At 42.5% G+C, this 23,849-nt stretch overlaps 1 protein-coding gene and 1 long non-coding RNA gene across 5 annotated transcripts in view; one reads left to right on the top strand and one right to left on the bottom strand.

The window, feature by feature from the left end:
- The window catches only part of EIF4B (eukaryotic translation initiation factor 4B), a 25,662-nt gene extending 6,198 nt beyond the window's left edge, over positions 1–19,464 (top strand). The window contains exons 2-15 of one of the 2 annotated variants that reach the window (XM_019960499.2): positions 1,146–1,283; positions 2,243–2,451; positions 3,840–3,956; positions 5,215–5,269; positions 5,902–6,036; positions 8,587–8,724; positions 8,805–8,978; positions 13,242–13,470; positions 14,474–14,586; positions 15,302–15,515; positions 15,976–16,031; positions 16,599–16,704; positions 16,946–17,018; positions 17,389–19,464. In XM_019960499.2, the coding sequence (XP_019816058.1) occupies positions 1,146–1,283; positions 2,243–2,451; positions 3,840–3,956; positions 5,215–5,269; positions 5,902–6,036; positions 8,587–8,724; positions 8,805–8,978; positions 13,242–13,470; positions 14,474–14,586; positions 15,302–15,515; positions 15,976–16,031; positions 16,599–16,704; positions 16,946–17,018; positions 17,389–17,466 (1,835 nt within the window). In that variant the 3' untranslated portion in view covers positions 17,467–19,464. The remainder of the gene's footprint in view (positions 1–1,145; positions 1,284–2,242; positions 2,452–3,839; positions 3,957–5,214; positions 5,270–5,901; positions 6,037–8,586; positions 8,725–8,804; positions 8,979–13,241; positions 13,471–14,473; positions 14,587–15,301; positions 15,516–15,975; positions 16,032–16,598; positions 16,705–16,945; positions 17,019–17,388) is intronic. The other variant, XM_019960500.2, reaches the window with a different exon arrangement.
- Positions 8,511–23,849, bottom strand: LOC139183080 (uncharacterized). Of its 3 annotated transcripts, none has more exons than XR_011566551.1 (2): positions 22,624–23,785; positions 8,511–9,065 (listed from the first exon to the last, which is right to left on the bottom strand). It is a non-coding gene; the product is annotated as an uncharacterized lncRNA (long non-coding RNA). The 3 variants fall into 3 exon arrangements; XR_011566549.1 differs by lacking the exon at positions 8,511–9,065 and adding an exon at positions 14,653–15,029 and having other exon boundaries at positions 22,624–23,849; XR_011566550.1 differs by lacking the exon at positions 8,511–9,065 and adding an exon at positions 18,717–22,042.

Genomic DNA, 23,849 nt, shown 5'->3' with positions numbered 1-23,849 from the left:
TTTGCATATGAGCTAGGAGCAGTATCAGTATTATCAAACTTTGCATAGCTACTTTCTTTCGAAGCATAGGATAGATACACAATATAACCTGGTGATCATAAATGAGTTTTGGAACAGGGTTATTATTAGGTCACTTGAGAGAAGCATGAAAACTTCACATTCAAGACCATATTTTTTCCCTGTATAATTGTAGCCAAGTTTGTCTGTTTTGCACATTGAGACCATAATTCTTGAGGTTCATTTTGTGTGCAGAAGGTTCATAACATTCATAGCAAACAGGTCTTTAGTTCTTGAAAATTGTGTTTTAAAGGAAAGGTAAGTACCAGGTGAGAGAACAGCCTTCGTTCAGTTAAGTAAATGGTGCATCGAGTTACAGACTCTTCATCATTTTGCATTGAAAATTGAAAGTTTGTTGAGAATTGGAACATGGAGAAGGAACTCATCATTATAAAAGGCATGAAACTGATCTTTGTTACAACAGAACTGCTTGTTATGGTTTTGGGGGGTTTTTTTCCCCCTTAACCACGTCACAGCTGCTCTGAAGGGCCAATTCTAGAACTTCAGTTAGTCCTTTCAGTTCTTCTGCATTAGCTGCTGACTGGTGCCATCTCAGAAGAAGTTCTAAGGACTGGAGAGTAATAGAGTCATGGCCAGGATTCCTAAAGATTTCAAACCAGGGAAAACATTTAAATTGCTGATTCTCAGGGATTTCTTATGTTTTTCCTTTAGTATAATATCTCGTTTTCATATGTGGTGTTAAGGTAGGGAAGGAGTGTCAGAATATTAAGAGTAAGGATTTTGTTTTGTTTCTTTGTGTCCCGGGAGCAATGAATATAGTACCCTTTCTTAAACACAAATAGTTAAATTAAAAATCTCAAATGATACACAAGAGAATGTAGTAGGAAATAAAAGTTTGCCCCTACCTCATTTTATTTTTCACTTCTCATTGGGCTTTCTGTCCCAATACATTGTGCTTTCTCCTTTATATCTGCACGGGATTCTTTCATATAAATGTACCACAATCTAAACCTTTGATGGGACTTTTTTGTTGCTTTCTTATAGGTACTTTTAACAATAGTGCCGTGTACAATTCTGTAAAGACCCAAGTATTGATGAGTAATCTTTCTCTTGTCTTTTTGAAACAGCGAAAAAGAAGAATAAGAAGGGGAAGACTATCTCCCTAACAGACTTTCTGGCTGAGGATGGAGGGACTGGTGGAGGCAGCACCTATGTCCCCAAACCAGTCAGCTGGGCTGATGAAACAGACGATCTGGAAGGGGATGGTGCGTTTTCTTCTGTTTTCCATCATGCCTGGAGTTTCTGGACAAAATCTATCCCATAATAATGCTTCACACTTGCAGTTTGGAAGAAGCTTACTAATTTTGTAGAATCTGAAATCTTATGTTTATGTATTTGTACATAACAAAATAGGTTAAGGCTGTGAGTTTGAAATAGGGACTAAAGTGGTGATTTGAGAGGGCTTAGTGCCAATTCTGGCTATTACAGTAATAGAGTTTTGTCAGGGTACTGTCCTTTTAAGCCTTGTTTTCATTTGGAAAGTAAGGGCTAGATGATTTCATTTTAGGTTTAAAATTCTGTGATGTCCTCATAAAGTAAGATGGCACTATAATCTATAAGCTGTTTATACTTAACAGTCAGGAAATAATTTGTTCTAGGAGCTATTAGTATGAAGGCATGGTGTTCCTGGGTAAACAAAAATGGTCTGAGGGAAAGGAATGGGAATAGTAATTATGGTGGGAAAATATTTGAAGAAGTTCCATGCCTTCGCAGAATAGCTGGCAACAGGCAGGAGCTATAAAGTCATTGGGCCTGACACATCTGATCACCCGTCATTTTTTTCTAAAACCTTCATTGCAAACTGAAAAATACTTTTGTGACCTATTTTTGTATTAAGAAATTTCATCTAGAGCGTACCTTCTATAAGTGTTGATACCTGAAGTACAAACTCATGGGCAGTACCGTAGGGACAGTATCTCCTAGCTCCACTAGGAGTACCATCCTGCTGGGCTACCATCTGTGTGACCTTGGTAGGCAAGTTACAAAACCTTCCCAAAATCTTAGTTTCCTTTTCGGTAAAATGGGGAACAAACTCACAAGATTACTACAAAGGTAAGGTGGAATAAAATGACTTAGCACTTGGCACTCGGTGTAGGTCCTCTTATTCTACAGTGGTACTAAGGGAAGTTTCTTCAATTGTTTAATGTCTACTTTTCTACCCTAGTTTCAACCACTTGGCATAGTAATGATGATGATGTGTATCGGGCACCTCCAATTGACCGTTCCATCCTGCCCACTGCTCCACGGGCTGCTCGGGAACCCAATATCGACCGGAGCCGTCTTCCCAAATCTCCACCCTACACTGCTTTTCTAGGGAACCTGCCCTATGATGTGACAGAAGACTCCATTAAGGAATTCTTTAGAGGATTAAATGTAAGTGTAAAGGATTTAGGTAATTAACTACATAGGGAGGGTAGCATAGTGCCTGTCTCTTGAATTCCTGTGTTGAGAAAAGTTCTAAGGTTATATATAGACTTAGAAAAGAAAATTATATAATTAAGTGGCATTTAGGCCCTCTGGCTGAGAATGTTCTCATCCAACAGCAGTCGGACAGTCTTATCAACAGATTTAATACCTTATTAATACAGGGAGAATCTGTCAAAAACATATACCATTCTCATTAAGAAATTTAAAGGTGACATACCCAGTTGAATGTTGAAAAGTGGAAAGAAAGTTTCTCTGAACTCAGCTATTCTGTTAATGACATTCAGGCTTATAGCAAAACTGCATTTAAAAACTACATTTTTATATTTTATATGAATACATTTAACTGAGCAGATATGTAGTTTATGTTAACAGAATCTGTTCGCGTATAATGGAATTCACAAGCTTGCTTAAAAAGTTTAAGGCAAGATGTTTGAAAACACTGATCTGAAAGTTTCTAGAAAGTATGAGGTGCTTAGAAGTCCTTTTTCCAAACTTTGATGAAAAAATACTTAAGATTTCAAAAATGGAAGAAGGAGTAATAATTTCCAATTCTTTTGGGTTTTTCTCCAGAGTCTTTGCCAATGAGAGGACATCTTTATTCCCTTTTTTTTTAAATTCCTTTTCCTGCTCTACTCATGAGTGGAGTTAAAATAGCAACTAACAAAATCCATATCTCAGAAGGCCAGAATAAAGGATCAAATCAGTGATGCAAAAGATAACTTGAATATATGCACAATGTTAGAGAAATGAAGAAGTAAATAATAGGGGTTAGAAAACAGACACAAAAGGTGACAAGAAAGTAGTTAAAAGTATGAATCAGTGCTTTATCATTTGGCAGAGGGTAAGGATGGTCAGAGTTTACAATCCAGTGTTTGATTCAGCCAAGCTATAAATATGTGAAAACACTAAATAATGTTTCTCAGATAAGTCAGCTTGTCATAAAATATACTGCCCAGAAAACCTTTTGGCAAAAACTGAGTCTAATTTCTGAGAGAGAAAAATTGAAAATCAATTAATTGTGGAATAGGCAATTCCTCTTGATTGAAAAACAACTAAAAAATAGAAATACAAAATGAGGCAGAAGTCAGGGTTGCAACGAATACACTGAACTTGTCCAAGGTTTTTAAAGGCTAAATTCATACTGTTCAAGTTGTAAAGATTTTAACAAGGTATATAGTGAAGTCTCTCTTGTATCCTTCTGTACCAGTTTTCCTCCTGGAGACATCTAGGTTCTTGTGTATTCTTCAGATAAATGCATTGCATACACAGTGTCAGAAAAGAAGGCAAGTGAACAAGAACATTGAATTTGGGAACTATTTCTTATTTCTCTTTAGATCAGTGCAGTGCGTTTACCGCGTGAACCCAGCAATCCTGAAAGGTTAAAAGGTTTTGGTTATGCAGAGTTTGAGGACCTGGATTCCTTGCTCAGTGCCTTGAGCCTCAACGAAGAGGTAAATAAAAAGGGTGGGGTTGAGGGCTGGGAGCTAACAATTCTTATGTTTATCAAACTGATTATTTTTTAGTCTGGGTCTGTAGCTATTTCAAAGATTCCCACAATATCTACAAAGAAAAGCTTGGATTATTTATCAGTATTCCAGTTAACTTTCAACATCTAGCAAGTCACACTTCCTTTCAACAAGTTCATCAGGGCCTAGTAATAATTTTAAGAGGGCTCAGAAACATTTCTAAAATGTCAATTGTATCAATAGTACTTGCTCCTAGGAATAACAGTAAACGTTCAGTCCTGCATTTTTACTATTCTTGCCTGTAGATGTTTTCCTGTCTAGACACACCAGAGGTTCAGTAGGGAGAGAAAATGCAGCTATTAATACATGAAGGGGAATGGAGATTAAATCTAATTGTGATCAGTCATTTAAGGCCATGTATGGATTGTTAGGCTTGCCTAAGCAGGAATATTAAAACAGTTAGTTGCATATTAGTGATAAAAAGTTTCTAATCCAGGAACTGCTTTTTTACCTCTAGTGACTTTAGAAATCAAACTGATTATATCTGAAAAGGGAAAAAAAGGCTCTTATTTAAATTCCAACAACCTCTCATTGTTGAGAAGGCAATTTCCAATGACATTTGTGGCATAATTCTGTGGTCCACATCTGACATTGGACATGATTGAAAGCAACTCCTCCTAAAATATTTTTCCTGTCTCAGGCTTGAGTACCACCATGATAATCTGAAGCAAATGTCAAATAGGAATAAAATTTGTGTATTTAGTTAAATATTAATATATGAAAAACAAAAGTTGGAAGTTTTTCTTTTCATATCACTTTTAGGTTTCATTAGCATTACTAATTTTTAACTTCTCATTCTGGATAAGAAAAGGATACCATACAACTGTTATTGTCTGAAGTTTGCTGAATTGCCTATAATGTAAAAGGATTACACTTAATAAATTGCCTGTGATAGTTAAAAAGTTAAATCTATTCTGTGAGATTTGACTTTATAAAAATAGTAAGATAATTGAACTGACATTTATTTAAGCCCAACTTAAATGTTAATTCTACAAGGTTATTTTATATTCAAGTCTTTATAGAGGATTCTTTAGCCAACAGATTGTAGTGTTGGCTAGATTACAGTGTTTTTCCTTTATCTTCCTTCCCCCAGTGCTTCTGCTATGCCCAGACGTTCAAGGTCACTCATGGGATTTGTGCATAATGGGGCAAAAGGTTGGTTAATATGGTCCTATGCTCTCAGTCTCTAGGTAACAGGAGAATTCGAGTGGACGTTGCTGATCAAGCACAGGATAAAGGTGAGAAAGCTGACTGAATGTGTTCGAGTATTCTGTTTCATCTGGTCCTAGGATGACAAACCAGAGGTGCCCTTCCCCAGAAGTTTTTAGTGGAGACCTACCTTAATCTCAATCAGTAATTGTTGACTGAGGGTGGTTTTGCTTCATAGTGGACATTTGTCAGTGTTGGGAGACATTTGGGTTGTCACAAGTGTAGGGAGGGCTGCCATCTAAAGGAATCTGGGGGCTGTTCTCTAGTGTGTATGATGGCCCCCACAACAGAATCGTCCAACCCGATTCTTGTTGCTGAGAAACCCTGATTGCCTTAGATGAACATTAAATATATACTAGATAAATTACATACCTAGCACCCTGGACACCAAAGGAGCCCGATTCACCTATATTTTAGAGGCTCCTGGCCTATATAGAAGATGAGATAGGTAGGCATTAAAGCCAGTAGGAATAAATGTGAGGAAGGGAGTCACTTGGTTGAGCTGAAGAGTGCACTTACAGGGCTGGGATGACTTCATGACAATGCTGTGGTGTAAGCAGGTACCATGTGTGAGGCAGCAGGGGTTGTATACACATGTGAGAAATATTTGGCAACAGTTTTTGTGAGCTAACCTGTGGTTTTTTATTTGATATATCTGTAGACAGGGATGATCGTTCTTTTGGCCGAGATAGAAATCGTGATTCTGACAAAACAGATACAGACTGGAGGGCCCGTCCTGCTGCAGACAGCTTTGATGACTACCCGCCCAGAAGGGGTGATGATAGCTTTGGAGACAGTAAGTTCATTTTCATCCAGTTAGTTTCTTCTGTGTTCTGGGTGTGTTTTGTAATTAGACAATAACAGAAAATTCATTACCTTCAAATAATCCTAAATGTCTACCCATACACTAGGTACTTTTGTGAGCTCAGGATATGGCAGTGAACAAAACATAAAATATTGCTGTCTGGACATTATTTTAACAGGGGAGAGAAATAGTATGCAAATACAATGTGTAATTTAAAGATGACTAAATAGTGGTTTGTTGATATAATGGAATACTTGATAGCATAACGTACATGTGATGACAGGGATAAAATTCAAAACCTGTTTGGTGTGGCCAAGCTTCATGGCTTACGGGATCCTAATCCTCCTGACTAGGAATTGAACCCAGGGTCCTGGCAGTGAAAGTGCTGAGTCCTCACCACTAGACCACCAGGAAATTTCCAAAACCTGTTATGGTGAGCAAGAAAAGCAAAAATGTGGAGGAATTTTAGAGCAGTATCAAGTTAAAAAATGGAAAGAGCAACTTAAATCCACAAACATTTTGATTGTTGTGAGACACTAGTGAACCCTGTGTCAAATATAATTGAGGAAGCAGAGATACATTCCTATTTTAAGAGAGTCCTCCTTGATATAGTTAAGATGTAGAAGAACGAAGTCACGTTTGTATCTGATTTTTAGATCAAGTCTTTATGACTCAACGAGCCTTGGGAGAACTACTTAGGTACTTTTATTTCACTATCTATGCAAGAGGTTTTATTATTAACAAGGAGAAATGGCTCTTGAAAAGCAGACAATCACCCCAAGGGGTCCCAGGAACATGACAATTTTCTCACCTCAGATATTAAATTTAATAATTTAAAGCAAGCAGGATGGATAATAACAAAGACTAGGCCAGGGCCCCAAAGTTAGCCCTGCCAGCATGGTAGAGGCAGATCCCACACTGTGCCGCAAAGGGAGAGACCCCGTCCCAAGCCAGTAGCCCACAAAAGACACCTTGGGAGTGGGGAAAGTATTACTCTAAATGTTTTGTATATTTCCAGAATATGCTATCTTATAATAACATAGCTCTGTGCTGCTTTTCTTCACTGTGGATCCCTACTGTCTTAGTGAAAGTTTATAATTTATAAAGTTTGTTTATTTTTGTATTTTGCCCATGCCACGAGGTATGTGGGATCTTAGTTTCCCATCCAGGGATTGAACATGTGCCCCTCTGCGTTGGAAGCACAGTCTTAGCCACTGGACCGCCAGGGAAGCCCCTTCATTTATAAAATCTAAACTACCTGTGGATGAATGTTCATGTAGACAAAATGATGACCTTTGCAAAATGAAACCATTGTTTAAAATGAAGCTGTCACAAAAATATCTTTCTTTGACCTACTCATGTAAACTCAAAACATCTTTTAAGTTGGCTGTTTCATTTTTTAATTAATTGGTTCATATTGAGACATTGAGGTGTTTTAATTAACCAGTTGTCATATAGTACATATATTTTTCTCATTTTGATTTGTGGTATATGTAATTATTTTTCCATGCCAAATTTTTGTTTTCCCCACCACCACACCACATGGCTTTCGGCATGTTTTTTCCCTAACCAGGGATCGAACCCATGCCTCTTGCTCTGAAAGCTTGGAGTCCTAACCACTGGACCACCTGGGAGTTCCCTCCATGCTAAACTTTTAAGTAGACTTTGATTCTTTGATATCAACTGTGAAAGATTCCAGCTGTATTTTCTTCTGGTGTTTTGTGCTTATATTATTTAATATTTATATCATTAATCCTGGAAGTTTATTATGGAATATATAGCAGTCCATGTCTCCTGCCCCCTGCCATACCTGTGGATACATTTCAAGACACCGCCACCCCCACATGGATGCCTGAAACCTTGGATACTACCAAATCCTGTGTGTTACACTGTGTTGTTCCTATACGTACATAGCTATAATGAAGTTTAATTTATAAATTAAGTATACTAGAGATTCACAATAATGATTAATAATAAAATAGAACAATTGTAACAGTATACTGTAATACAAGTTACGTGAATGTGTTGTCTCTCTCAAAATATATCTTACTGTTCTATACTGTGTGGGTACGCTGGACAAAAGGGATGATTTGTATCCTGGACAGGTTGGAGGGAGAGAGCATAAGATTTCATCCATGCTATTCAGAACAGCACACATTATTGTTACGTTTTAAAACTTAAGAATTGTGTATTTCTGGAATTTTCCATTAAAAATTTTTGACTGTAGTTGACCACAGGTAACTGAAACTTCAAAAAGCTAAACCACAGACTGTATATTTATTTCTCCCCTAACTTCCTCCTAAATTGTTACCCCAGGAACGTTATTGAATCAGTAGATAACTTTTTAAAAATAACTACCGAGAAAACTTAATTCAATACAAATTATTCTGCCTTGGATATAATATTTTTGTTGTTCATAAAAACAGACACCTCAGTGAATATGAGCTCGAAACCAAACTGACCTATTGGGCTGTCATGTTTCTTTTTATTAGTAGCATCAAAGAAAAAGGAATGACGTTACCTGTCTGTCTTCTTCTCTAGAGTATCGAGATCGTTACGATTCAGACAGATATCGTGATGGGTATCGGGACAGTTACCGTGATGGCCCACGCCGGGACATGGATCGATACGGGGGCCGAGATCGCTATGATGACCGAGGTGGCAGAGACTATGACAGAGGTCATTATAAAACACAAATTCTTTGAAGAGCTTCCTTCTTCCCTCCAGTGTGATGATTACAATTTGGGATCTGTTTACAGGCTACGATTCCAGGATAGGCAGTGGCAGAAGAGCATTCGGTAGCGGGTACCGGAGGGATGATGACTACAGAGGAGGCGGGGACCGCTATGAAGACAGATACGACAGACGAGATGACCGGTCCTGGAGTTCCAGAGATGATTACTCTCGGGATGATTACAGGCGGGATGATAGAGGTAAACATCTTGTCTGCTTGCTTGATGGAGCGTTACAACTAGAGTAGTAACTGGTTGAAATTTTCCAGTTATGGGCACAAATAGAATCTGCACATAGTTAAAGAGAAAAATGCATCAGAACAGGATAGAAAGAGCATTAGATTAAAATGAACATGATGAACATAAAGCCTAGTTCTAATCTGTCTTAGGATATAGATTAAAATTTAATTGAATAGACAAAAATGGAAAAAACCATTTGCCAGACTCTTACAGTAAGGTCTCACTTAAAATAGTCTGTTTTAGCCCGACTTTTCAAGTGAAGAAATGAAATTCAGTCACGGTCTCATAGCCAGTAATTGGTAGGTGGTATGGGTCAACACCAAAATCAGATTGATTATATTCTTTGCAGCCAAAGAAGGAGAAGCTCTATACAGTCAGTAAAAACAAACTGGGAGCTGACTGTGGCTCAGATCATGAACTCCTTATTGCAAAATTCAGACTTAAATTGAAGAAAGTAAGGAAAACCACTAGACCATTCAGGTATGACCTAAATCGAATCCCTTATGATTATACAGTGGAAGTGAGAAATAGATTTAAGGGACTAGATATAATAGAGTGCCTGATGAACTATGGACGGAGGTTCGTGACATTGTACAGGAGACTGGGATCAAGACCATCCCCATGGAAAAGAAATGCAAAAAAGCAAAATGGCTGTCTGCCTTACAAATAGCTGTGAAAAGAAGAGAAGTGAAAAAGAAAGATACAAACACCTGAATGCAGGGTTCCAAAGAATAGCAAGAAGAGATAAGAAAGCCTTCCTCAGCGATCAATGCAAAGAAATAGAGGAAAACAACAGAATGGGAAAGACTAGAGATCTCTTCAAGAAAATTAGAGATGCCAAGGGAACATTTCATGCAAAGACAGGCTCTGTAAAGGACAGAAATGGTATGGACCTAACAGAAGCAGAAGATATTAAGAAGAGGTGGCAAGAATACACAGAAGAACTGTACAAAAAGATCTTCATGACCCAGATAATCACGATGGTGTGATCACTCATCTAGAGCCAGACATCCTGGAATGTGAAGTCAAGTGGGCCTTAGGAAGCATCACTACGAACAAAGTGGAGGTGATGGAATTCCAGTGGAGCTATTTCAAATCCTGAAAGATGATGCTGTGAAAGTGCTACACTCAATATGCCAGCAAATTTGGAAAACTCAGCAGTGGCCACAGGACTGGAAAAGGTCAGTTTTCATTCCAATCCCAAAGAAAGGCAATGCCAAAGAATGCTCAAAATACCGCACAATTGCACTCATCTCACACGCTAGTAAAGTAATGCTCAAAATTCTCCAAGTCAGGCTTTAGCAATACGTGAACCGTGAACTTCCTGATGTTCAACCTGGATTTAGAAAAAGCAGAGGAACCAGAGATCAGATTGCCAACATCCACTGGATCATGGAAAAAGCAAGAGAGTTCCAGAAAAACATGTATTTCAGCCTTATTGACTATGCCAAAGCCATTGACCGTGTGGATCACAATAAACTGTGGAAAATTCTGAGATGGGAATACCAGACCACCTGACCTGCCTCTTGAGAAACCTATATGCAGGTCAGGAAGCAACAGTTAGAATTGGACATGGAACAGACTTGTTCCAAATAGGAAAAGGAGTACGTCAAGGCTGTATACTGTCAATCCTGCTTATTTAACTTATATGCAGAGTACATCATGAGAAACGCTGGGCTGGAAGAAGCACAAACTGGAATCAAGATTGCCGGGAGAAATATCAATAACCTCAGATACGCAGATGACACCACCTTTATGGCAGAAAGTGAAGTGAAGTGAAGTGGCTCAGTTGCGTCCAACTCTTTGCGACCCCATGGGCAGTAGCCTGCACGAGGCTCCTCCGTCCATGGGATTTTCTAGGCAAGAGTACTGGAGTGGGTTGCCATTTAAACCCTCTTGATGAAAAAGGAGAGTGAAAAAGTTGGCTTAAAGCTCAGCATTCAGAAAACGAAGATCATGGCATTCGGTCCCATCACTTCATGGGAACTAGATGGGGAAACAGTGTCAGACTTTATTTTTGGGGGCTCCAAAATCACTGCAGATGGTGATTGCAGCCATGAAATTAAAAGACGCTTACTCCATGGAAGGAAAGTTATGACCAACCTAGATAGCATATTCAAAAGCAGAGACATTTCTTTGCCAACAAAGGTCTATCTAGTCATGGCTATGGTTTTTCCAGTGGTCATGTATGGATGTGAGAGTTGGACTGTGAAGAAAGCTGAGCACCAAAGAATTGATGGTTTTGAACTGTGGTGTTGGAGAAGACTTTTGAGAGTGCCTTGGACTGCAAGGAGATCCAACCAGTCCATTCTGAAGGAGATCAGCCCTGGAATTTCTTTGGAAGGACTGATGCTAAAGCTGAAACTCCAATACTTTGGCCACCTCATGCAAAGAGTTGACTCATTGGAAAAGACTCTGATGCTGGGAGGGATTGGGGGCAGGAAGAGAAGGGGACAACAGAGGATGAGATGGCTGGATGGCATCACCGACTCGATGGACATGAGTTTGAGTAAACTCTGGGAGTTGGTGAGGTGATGGACAGGGAGGCCTGGCATGCTGCAATTCATGGGGTCACAAAGAGTCGGACACAACTGAGCGACTGAACTGAACTGAATGGGTTAAAAACCAAGTGTTGCTTATTTCAGTGCTATTATACCAAATGGTTGCTATTCATTCATTAATGGTACGATGTCAGTGTATGTATTGTAAAATTAATGCCCCTAATGTTAGGATCACTTATATAAAACATGTGTTACAACTCTACCTCAAAAAGTATTATAAATGGCCACCATTTATTGTTCTGACTTCAGCGATGTCATTTTAAAAATAATATATCTGGGAGTTTCCTGGTGGCCTGGTGGTTAGGATTCTGGGCTTTCATTGTCCTGGCTTGGGTTCAGTCCCTGGTTGGGGAACTGAGATTCCGAATGTGGTACAGCCAAAATTAAAATTTAAGTAAGGTATCTGGTCCAGAATTCTTATCTGTAATTCTATTTAGACAGCACACCTACAGTTAATGATTAGTAAGTATTCAATGTGGTAGAGGTACAAGTATTGTCTCCACTTTGAAAAGTAGAGGCTCAGATGCAATCTTCGTTGGCTGCTGACCTTTGCCTTTCATGCCATTTTCTCCCCCAATATTTGATTTCCACCCCCATCACCCCCAACTTGTAAGATCTGCCCCCTTTCCTCCAGGGTCACTGTCACTGTTCAGACATCGTTGCTGTGCCCATGTTACTTACATTTCCCTCTATTTTCACGTTGGCTTGGGTTGTCTTTCTGGAACAATACCTAATTAGGTTATTCTTCTTCTAAAACCCTTTTTTTGTCTCTTCATGGCCTGAAACATAACCCTTTGTACCTCTGACATAGACAAGGGCCTTCACTGCTCTGCCTCTTCGTATTCCTGGCATTGATATGGTATCAGAAATATAAGTGTTCAGATTATTTGTTGAGTAGGTAAAAGAAATTATCAATAATGTGGGTTTCATTTTTTGGTCCACCCTATATTAGGTGTGTGACTTCAGTGAGTTCTTGTTTCTGACCCCAGTTGTATCCTATTCACATTGGTTATGGCCCCTTGACAGAGTCATACAGATGAAAAATGTTACCTTAAAAGTTACATAAACTACTAATGTAAAACCTTTATAGAAAATATAAAATTTGCTAAACAATATCCTCTTTGTTTGCAGATACATAAATACGACCTAAAATAATAAAGACATGCATGAGAAGGATAAATAGCAAATTGAGCATAGTAGTTAGGAGAAGACAATGCAGCTAAGCATGTTATCAGGGAAAGCTTTGGAAATTTTTGCAGTGTTTTATGTCGGGTGGTTGATGTACACAAGCTTTCTTTATATTTTCTATATCTTTTGTCTGTTTGAAATGTTTAGGATAAACACTGCGGGAGTCTTCCCCAGCATAGTGTTATAAGTTCTTCTTAACCTACTATAATGATTCCTCTTCCAGACCACATATTTTAACAAGATACTTTCATCCAATATCTTATCATAGTTAAAAATCCCCCCAGATAATAGTAACCGTGGTAAAGGATCAGTTTAATGATCTGCGTCCTTACCTTTGTTGGACTGGCTAGGCCACTCTTTAATCTGAATACTAAATAGCATTTCATAAGAGATACGTCTGGCAATCTGACTTTTAAACATCAGCTTTTGGTGATTTCCAAAAACTATTACTTTTTTTTTTTTTTTCCTAATTTAGGTCCCCCTCAAAGACCCAAACTGAACCTAAAGCCTCGGAGTACTCCTAAGGAAGATGATTCCTCCGCTAGCACCTCCCAGTCCAGTCGTGCAGCCTCTATCTTTGGAGGGGCAAAGCCTGTTGACACAGCTGCTAGAGAACGAGAAGTAGAAGAGCGGCTACAGAAGGAACAGGAGAAACTGCAGCGTCAGCTGGATGAGCCAAAACTAGAACGACGGCCTCGGGAGAGGTGAGATGATCTTCAGTGACGGATTTCGCATCCATGAAGCCCATGGTTCTTAACGGGGGCATTGTATCTCTAGGACTCGGGAAATTTGTGTGAGTGTTACTGGTTGTCACTTACTAGCGTTTAGTGCTCATGGGCTGAAGCTGCCAAGTAGCAGTGAGTGAGACAGTTTCTTTAGTCAGGGAAGAGTTGTAGCCTGTCCCTCATGATTTTCAAAAGGCCTCCTGGGCCCTCACAAGCATCTGCAAATTTTGGCTAACCTTCAAGAAAAAAATTTGCCAAACCCTGCCTTAGTGTATAGAGTAAAATCCAACCAAAGTGAGGTGAATGGATTTACCTCTTTTCAAGTTATTGGAGATGGAGTAGAAAGAATGTTTTCACTAGTACTAAGTATAGGCTGTAAATTATTTTCCAGTTACAATAATCTGATAAAACTAGACCTGGTTTTTTGATTGATTGGCAGAATTGTGTTGTCAATAATGGAGCACAGAGTTACAGATTCTGTAGGAGAATGTTCTTAACCCTAGCCAACACTTGGTGAAGTACAGGTTTCCCCAATGTCCAAAAGTAGAGCATTCCTACAAAACTTTTTATAAGCCAGAATGGTGTAAATCAAAGAAGCAATTATTTTAGGACACATTTTGCTAACAGATAAAAAGCTTGCTGTAAAACCAACACTGAACACTATTTTCACTTTTCATCTTTTTTTAAAAGCAGAGTCCTCTTAGGATTTCTTTCTGGTGGCAGCAGCATATATGGGTCTTTTTGTAAAAGTAAAGTGGCATAAAGGTAACTTTGAAGCAAGTGATACTTATATTTAGAACCCAAGTGTATTAAATGTCTGCCAGTTTCAAATGGTTTGAGCAAGAAAGACAGCTTATACACCCACATATAAAGCCAACATGATAAAACTTAAAAAGTGATAGTTCTTGAGGGGTCAGCATGGGTGCAGGGTAGCCATTACTGAGCTGGGCATGGTGTATTTTGTTAAATCTCTTTTATACAGACACCCAAGCTGGCGAAGTGAAGAAACTCAGGAACGGGAACGATCGAGGACAGGAAGTGAGTCATCACAGACTGGGACCTCAGCCACATCTGGCAGAAGTAAGTCAGACCAGGGTGGGTATCTTATTATTGCCCTTTGCCTTAACCTAACGTATCCATAGCCAAATTATGCATATGAAATTTAGTCGTGGACTCTTTATTTGGGTTATCATGGATTGGTCTGACTTTCATATTTGCTCTGAGAAAATCTGGGTAATGGGTACCAGAAGAGACTTAGTTAATCAGTTTAATCTCCCACTGAAAAGTATACTTGGCTGTTGGGTTTGTCCCCTCCTCTTAGGTTCTTGTGTCACTTTGCTGTTGTCGTTGGGCTGGGTCTCCATTGTGGCAGGTGGGCTTTCTCTAGTTGTGGAGAGCGGGGGCTGCTCTCCAGTACGATGCTCTCATCGTTGTGGAGCCCAGGCTTTAGACGATGGGCTTTGGTAGTTGCGGCACACAGGCTTAGTTTCTCCATGGAATGTGGAATCTTCCAAGACCAGAAATCAAATCCGTGTCCCCTGCAATAACAGACATTCTTATCCAGTGTACTACGAGTGAGGTCCAAAGTCTTGTATCACTTTTTGTTACGAGTGTTTCTACATGTGTATCAAGTACCAGCGTTTTAACACCGAGAACATCTGTTGGGAGCCAGATTCAGCTCTGTATTGAAGAATGATGATGGAAAGCAGTGTACTTGGATGTGGGCCGTTTTCCACTCTTGAGGTTCTAATAGGTTGTTATCAATAAGCCCTTTTTCTGATGCTTTGACCTTCCCATTTTGACCTCACAGATGCAAGAAGAAGAGAGAGTGAGAAGTCTTTAGAAAATGAAACCCCCAATAAAGAGGAAGACTGTCAGTCTCCAACTTCTAAGCCTCCCAAACCTGAACAGCCTCTAAAGGTAATGCCAGCCCCTCCACCAAAGGAGAATGCTTGGGTGAAGCGAAGTTCTAACCCTCCTGCTCGATCTCAGAGCTCAGACACAGAGCAGCAGTCCCCTACAAGGTGAGTCAGCTTGGAAACATAGCAGTTGGTTGGCTATAGACTCTTCAGTGCTGTTTTCTAATGGTGGAAGGTGCCCTCTGGGGTACTGGCCTTATGGCATCTGATATGTTCTGCCATCTTGGCTTTCATAGTGCAAATTCTGTGGTGTGCCGGTGGCTCAGTTTTCTGGAGTTTTGCTAGCTGCTTGACATCACTTTGGTGACTCAGTCTGCACACACTATAAATCAGAACCTGCGAGGGCCACAGTTTGGCGGTATGGCCTTGGGGGTCACGTCAAAGGATGTGACACTTGGTCAAGTTCACATAATTGCTCTGATTGTTGTCTTTTCCCATATTTTAATGTTTAAAAGCATTAAGTATGTGTTTTTGGTTTTCTGTAAGACTAACTGCACTTGACATAGACATTTCTGTTCCTTTCCTAAGATAAGCTGATGAATGTGATTACGTGTTTTCTTTCTAGTGGTGGAGGGAAAGTAGTTCCAGCTCAACTATCTGAGGAAGGATCAGCAAGGAAAGGTAAGGCCAAGAGGGAAGTAGGTCATTTGCCAAGATAGAGACCTAAATTAAAAAAAAAAAAAAAATTCTGTAGAGACATTGAAAAATACTGAACTTCATTGTATTTTGCACCTTTTTTGTTGTTAAAAGTTGATTGCCTTTTCTTGCCAGTAGAGGGCAGGAGTGGCTTGTTTGGAGAAAACATTGAGCCCTGCCCTTTCCTGGTAGTACATTTCTTTGAAAAGGGAAAGAAAAGGGGGTGGGGAGGAAACGGACATGCTTGGTCCAGATTAGAAATGTTGCCATCTGCAAGGCCAAGGTCACTACACGGCATCATAGTCCTTATTTCCACTTTGCTTTTCATGGTGGCGTTAACCCCAAGGCAGAATTTTTTAGTGGATCTTATTTAGGGTGTGTGACTGATACAGAGGACGTGGAAGAAGAGCCTAGGAAGGAAGTCTGGATCGGGGATAGTTTTCATTTCCCTCAGTACCTTTGGGCACACTTCTCTTCAGCTTAAGGGAAACCTGAGAGAGTGGGAGTGTTTATTTTACTTGACTTCCATTTATTTTTATGTCCCTCAAACAGATGAAAATAAAGTAGATGGGGTGAGTGCCCCAAAAGGCCAAAGTGGGAGCTCCAGCCGTGGTCCGGGAGATGGGGGGAACAAAGACCACTGGAAGGAGGCAGACAGGTATGCATGTCCTTTCATTTCTAGTCTCTGCCCTGATGCTTGACAGCTGCCACTTTGTAATTAAGTTCCCACTGTTAACCTGTTAAAGTCAGCCAATATAGTTAGTTACAATTCTGAGAATCTAGAAATTACAAAAGGTCCAGATAGCCAAAATTGTTGACTGGATGTGCCTATTCAGTATCTGAAAACTGCTTATTGGTGTTGGAAGAGTCCTCTCCTAAAGGTATTTCTGCCTCTGCAGGAAAGATGGCAAAAAGGATCACGACTCCAGATCTGCACCTGAGCCAAAGAAAGCTGAAGAAAATCCAGCCTCGGTGAGTGTCAAAGACTTCCTCAGCTTCCTGTGGCCCACTTTCACCACTGAAATTCTGTACATGCTGCAAACGGAGTGGTTGAAAGTGGGCATTGCTGCTTGTTTGAAATAGTGAAAGAAGCTTAGGCTAGCTTTTCCTTCATTCTGCCTTTTACTACTCTGATCCCCTCTTCAAGATAAAAGGTGGTGTATGCCTTCCATAAGAATATACCTGCCTCCAGTCAACTCTCCCCAGCTACAGCTCCATCCGAGAAGCCTGATAAGCAAACGCGTGGGTGTGGTCTGGACATCCACCTCCTGTCCGCCCCAGTATCCTGGACCTTGGTTTTTGCTGTGAGAATTCAAGGCCTTATCTATCTTGTCTGTTACAGAAGTTCAGTTCTGCAAGCAAGTACGCTGCTCTCGCCATTGACGGTGAAGATGAAAATGAGGGAGATTACACCGAATAGACCTCTGCATTCTGTGCTTTCTCCTAATCTCTCTCCACCCTGGAACATTCGAGAGCAAATCAAACCTCTATCCAGACAAGACAAAATAAAACTCACCATCTCCTGGAGACCTTTCTTAACTTTTTTTTAAAAAAACACAAAATGAAATGAAATTCTTTTGCATGCTGCTGCAGCCTTTAAAGTATTGAACTAACAGGAGAATCATCAGTGTAGCCAGAGAAAGAGACGTACAGCTTTTAATGGAAAAGTTGTGGTGTGTTTTTATGACACATGCAATTGCCTGTGTGATTAGTGCCTAGGGGCCTCCGTTTAGCGTGATGCAGTGTCTGGAATCTAGTTGGGCAGTAGACAGGTATAAGGAAGAGTGAGGTTCCTACCTTTAATTCCTATTATCCTGTTGTGGCATACATGAATTCTCAAATATGACCTGAATAAATTCTCCATCCTCGGCAAGGTAGGTTTAGTCTCTGATGTTTTAGTCTCCAGGAGGCTGCCAGCCCCTCGTCTCATTTAGTTCTGAGTTACTGGGGCCAGCCTACGGGGAGTTCCTTCATTTGTACCCCCCAGGGGGGTAGGTGGAAGTGAGTCTACAGGCCACTGAAGAATAGGACTGTTTGGTGACCAAAATAAATGGGGAAATCGTGGTGTGAAAAGAAGCTTCGGGGTTTGGTGAATTATTTTGCACCAGTAATAGAGAAAATGGTATATGACCTCCAGTAAACACATGAATGGTTTACTTCCTGGAGCAGGAAGCACTTAGGGTTCATGGGAATTCCCAGATCTTTTATGTGTCCTGGTTTCACCCTTTCTTAAACACTGTCCCTTCTGAAAGTTCAGATAAATCCACATTCTGTTGAAATCTTGAAGTTTTAAAAATTCAGACTCTTGTCATCATCTTCGGTTCCTCGTGCTAGTCTTTCCTGACCTTCCCAGGGACGACTTGGACTTCGGTCTCACTCTTGAGCTAGGCATCCTCTAGAGCCCCTCGGGAGCTGTCCAGTGAGGAATCACTACTGCTTTTCTTAAGCAGTTCTTGGCTCCTTCATTGAGTCTCACTCCTTCCCTCAGCCATTCCTGCTCCTCCTGCTTTGACCCCTTTTGCACCTCAGAAAACTTTAGAATTACCAGTCTTAGGTGGTGTGTGTGGTTAAATTGGAAACCTTTCTTACAACCTTGATTGGTGTTGGGTGTACTTTTTCAAAAAGTTTCCATCTCTGCACTGAAATCCCACACAAATGTTTGGGTTTATAATGTGGCCTAGACCAAGTGTTGGGGGGGGGGGGGTGTTCTTTTTATTTTTTAGCATTCCTTGCGAGAACGAATGATAATGGAGAACAATTTAACAAGGTTCTTGCTTCTCTTGCAACACAGTAGCTCTACTTGCCTGCTTTATGTGCACCTTGGTACTGTCAGCTCAATAGATGGTGTCCTTATGGGCAGTATTGGTACCTACAGAGAAAAGACACCTTGGTCTCTTATTTGCAAACTTTTTTCCCATCAGTCCTAGCTTAGACCCTGTCCAACCTTGCAGGGTGTTAGTTTATGAGTGCTGCAGCAGTGAGCGTAATGAATCATTTACCCAGTGGACATAAAGGACATACCAAGTGAGGTAACTTTAAATAATTGGCTTGGAGTGGCTAGTAGCTAGGAAGTGGCTTTTAGAGATACCCAAGGTTGAGAGGGTATTTTTTTAAACCATTTGCTATAGATGTTGAAAAGGTAGGGTTTGCCCTCTTCATGTCTACTCCTTCCAAATAGATGTATACAAAAAAGCTGGTTTCTTCCCCCCATTCCTCTACTCTTGCCACCCTGTTAGAACAAACAGGGATTTATGACCCGCTCCTCATTACATGTAAAATTTGTACAAAAATATCTTCTATGAAAATGATTTGTAATCTGTAGACTTAATACCTGGGAGATGTCTTGAGATGTAAAATCCCATCCTTTGGGTTTTGGGGTTTTTTTGTTTTCTCCAATAAATCTGATCTTTAAAGTTCACTTTAATGCTTAAGTTTCTTGATATGCATACCACATTCTATCCACTGACAGTGTGCTGTCCACACACACACCTTGCTGAAGTTCTCTCAGTACTCGATACCACTTTATGCAGCTGAAGTGTGGGACTACAAGCAGAATCTGTTGACTAAGGCCTCAGAACTGGAAGTGATAGTATCAATGCCCCCTCCATTTTTGCCTGGTGTTAACTTTTTAATGAAGTTGCTCAGTCGTGTCTGACTCTGCAACCCCGTGAACTGTAGCCTTCCAGGCTCCTCCATCCATGGGATTCTCCAGGCAAGAATACTGGAGTGGGTTGCCATTTCCTTCTCCAGGGGATCTTCCCGACCCAGGGATCGAACCCAGGTCTCCCTCGTTGCGGGCAGACGCTTTAACCTCTGAGCCATACCTGAGAGTATCTGCATCCCATTTCCTGTACTGTTTATTTTAATCGTAAGATGAAGCAGGAACTCTAGGGCTACATCTGCAGGTCCTTGAGGTTTTGTCTCTGCAAACCTGCACTCCAGTCTGGACGGGTGCTGTGTCTGCTCTCCTGGCTGCACTGTGCAGGCGGAGGGGAGTTGACAGGGTGGTCCAGGTTACAACTGAGGCCACTTTTAAAGCACCAATGGTGAGAATTTTCCAAACAGCTAGGGACAGACTGTTCATTGTTTCAAGGCAGGAAAGAGGTTAGAACAGTGGCAGAGAATCCTTAAGGTCACAAGGGGGTGGAGCATAAAAGCCACAGAAACCACAGTGGACAATTTTGGGGACTTGGAGCCAAGAGGAAGTGTGGGGCGGGAGATGGGAGCACAGTTAAACAGGTGGCTTTCCTGGGCAAATTCCAGCAGCAACAGCTCCTGTAGTTTACGGCTGGTGCGTTGACTTCCAAGTTGAGGGATAAGGAGCGTGTGCTGTGCTGTGATCCCTGTGGGCAGGGAGGAAAAGCTCCCGCCCAGGCTGCCTGTATAGCCTGCCTCAGTCACATCCTCCAAAGCCTTCATTTCAAGCCACCCTCTTCACTGTAATACTGACGTCTGAATAAACTGATGGAAAGAAGGATGAAGATGGGAAAAGGGCTGACTGGAAAGAGGTTCTCGTTGCTTGTGCACAGAAAAAGCAGGGAGAAGGGAACTGCCCGTTCTATGTCCCAACAGGTTAAGTTCACTGGTCTGCCCACCATCCTCAGTCAGAATGTATGGACTCTGAGAAGCCCAACCACTGAAATGGGTTTCAAGATGGGTCAGCCCTGTCAACCTCCTGTTGTCTTGAGCAACTGGAGGCTGCAGGTTTGGCATCAACTTGAGTCTGGCCAGGTCCCACATGAATTCCAGTCCACGTGGCCTAGTTTCTCCTAAACAGAATTAAGCATTAGACTCCAGATCCCAAAGCAGGGTCCCAGTGAGTGCCCAGAATCTGGTTTCTCAGGAAGTGGGAGACCTACACATCTTCTGGGAAGCTGTTGCTCAAATAAAACCTTGTTTCTCAGCAACCATCGTAACCTCCAGGGCCACAAGTGTGGACAAGAGACTTTGCCTTCTCTCACCCCCAGTCTCACCAAAAAGAAAAGTTTGGAAGAGGCGAGCTGCACTGCTCCCCGCCCAGCAGCAGCAACCTCCCAGTTGGACAATATACCCTCTGTCCTCAGCCAGGAGAGAGAGCTCTGCCCCTCCCCTGCCCTTCCTGGTTCCCAGAGCCCAAACCCTTCCCTCAAGGCCCCCTGACCTCTTTGTGCCAGAACAGCCTACTCTTTCGATGCCCTCCTCCTGTAATCCCCCACCCCAAGGATCTGAGCACACTCGGTCACAAGCATGGGATCACCCCAGACCACGGAAGAGGGGGTTCAGCCTTCCGTGCCAAGATGGGTTGCCCTCTGCGTAGTTAAGGTAAGGAAAACCTGCAGGAAGGGTCAGAAGGTGTTCTTCAACTTGATTCACTGAAACCATCCTGGTTTTTTCCTCCCTTTCCCCTTCCTTTCTAAAGTTCCCTCTGCTCTCAACTGGTATGGTAGTCAGGATGCCAGGCTGGCCCCCCATGCCACCCATTATAATTTCACCCTCTCCAAGCTGCCACCTTTATTTTTTCACTCTCCACCTTCCTCAGCGTCCCTCCTGCAGCCCCCTTCCCCTGAGCTGTAAGTTCAGCTACCCACCTTATGACCCTGCCCCAATTCTTTGGCACCTCAAAAGTTCCTTTTATTGGGAATTCCCTGGTCGTCCAGTGGTTAGGACCTGACACTTTCACTGCCAAGGGCCAGGTTTGATCTGTGGTTGGGAAACTAAGATCCTGCTAGCAGGGCAGTACTCTTGCCTGGAAAATCCCATGGACGGAGGAGCCTGGTGGGCTGTAGTCCATGGGGTCACTAAGAGTCGGACACGACTGAGCGACTTCATTTTCACTTTTCACTTTCATGCATTGGAGAAGGAAATGGCAACCCACTCCAGTGTTCTTGCCTGGAGAATCCCAGGGACAGGGGAGCCTGGTGGGCTGCCGTCTCTGGGGTCGCACAGAGTCGGACACAACTTAAGCGACTTAGCAGCAGCAGCAGCAGCAGTGGGGCAGGATGCCCCCCCACACACACCTGCCAAAAAAGTTTCTCTTAGGGACAGCAATACCAGCATGAGTGTGAGGCTCTAGCCCTGCCCACCGTTCTGGGATCCAATCAAGGATGTTTTCTCTGAGCCCCAGTCTCTCCTTTGGTACCTCTAGAACCTACCCCCTTTGGTGTGCATCCCAGGGCCCAGCCAAAGACCCTAACAAATTCTGGAAGAGGAAAGATTTTGTAAGAGCTAGCCTTAGGTACGAAAGGAGTGAGTGAATTTTCGTATCTCAGTATCTCGATTACATAATCAGACCTGGCCAAAATACACTGAATGATCTTCAGCCCTCCCCCTCTCCCAGCAGGTTCCGATTCTTGTCCTTCTCCGAATTCCAGCCCCTCCCCTTCTCCTAATGCCTCCAGATCTCTTCCCTCCCCTGCTCCATTCCAATCCTCCACCCCTTCCTCCAAAGCCCAGTGACTCCTGCTGCTCTAATCTGAGACTGGCTATTGGACACCAACTCAGTCAAGAGCAGTAAGTTCAAGGGTCCCAGCCACATACCCCACATACCCCACATACCCCAAATGCCAGTTTCTGGGGGCCCTGCACTGTCACCACTTACCAACCTCTTCCCTGCTGCCAGATTAGAATCAGGTGCTCCACTCTCTCGTAATCAGAACCAGACTTCTCAGCCTTTGCCAAAGGCTAGATGAGCAGAGAAAAGACTCAGATGAGAGACGAGCCAGTGAGGAACAGAGGGCCTTAGTGCTTGGCGTTGGGCATTGAGGCCGGGGCACTGGCTCCTCAGAATCCGCCTGACCCCCTTTCCGCCTCCCCCCGGCCAGTTTTCATCATGGAAAATCCAAAGGGGAGGGGGACAGAGGGAGAAACTTTCAGGAACCACTCACTGCTAAAGAACAGTGGGGAATCTGGGAATGGGAATAGATTGAGCTTCTAGAAAGACATCCGTTCCCTCTACCTTCCCCTCCAGGGCAGCAAGACTCAAATCAACCCCAGAGCCTCAGTTCCAAGAAGTGCCAATCTAGTACCAGATCCAGACACTGCAAAAGTAGTGAATGAGATTAGAATGAATTTCCGTGTCCACTGGGAAGCCAGGAACTTGAGTTAAAAGTGAAGACTTTTTAAACAGAATTCTCCTAGGGAACAGGACAGGCCAGGTTCAAAGCAGGGGGGTGTTTAGGCTCACTGGAGTGGCTTAAGGTTAGGGATGGGGGGTTGAAATTGACCTGGAGGTCCTCAGCTCTGAGTCCTTTGGGGGAGCATAAGTGGCATCCGAGAGAGGTCTCCCGTGGGGCAGAGGACCAGGGAAGTGTGCCCAGCGACTTGGGAGACAAGTGACACCCGGTGCCTTCATCCGAAGCCCCGATGGGAAGGTGGCGCTAGCTTCACTAGGCCAGGCAGCGGGTGGACCCTACTGCCTTGGGTGCTCAAGCCCACTCTCAAATACACTCCTGAGAAGGGGCCAGACTGAAAGAGGCTGAGGCAGTCCTCTACGCCCTTGCTTCTGGTGCCTTCTGTCCACCTTTTCTTCTGCTGGCTCGTAAGTTTCTTTGCCTGTCTCTCTCCGGATCAGTCTCTGCGGGGCTCTGTTTCCAGTCCCTGTGTTCTCCGTGTGCACCTCTCTCCCCGAATTTCTGTCTCCGAGGGTCTCTGCCAGTCCCCTCATGCCTCCTTCCCAGCTCCTGGGCGCGTGGACTCGCCGGAGAAGGTGGAGAGAAGAGAGAGAAGGAGGAGGAGGGGCGGGGAGCGGGCGGCACGTGGGGATTGGAGCTCGGGAAGGAGGGAAAGAGGGAGGGAGGAGAGCGCGCGGGAGAGAGCAGAGGGCGG

The sequence above is a fragment of the Bos indicus genome, chromosome 5 (genome assembly GCF_029378745.1).
Source record: "Bos indicus isolate NIAB-ARS_2022 breed Sahiwal x Tharparkar chromosome 5, NIAB-ARS_B.indTharparkar_mat_pri_1.0, whole genome shotgun sequence".
Lineage (NCBI taxonomy): Eukaryota > Metazoa > Chordata > Mammalia > Artiodactyla > Bovidae > Bos > Bos indicus.
Note: the sequence above shows the minus strand (reverse complement) of the source record. Positions and strands in the feature narration are given on the sequence as shown.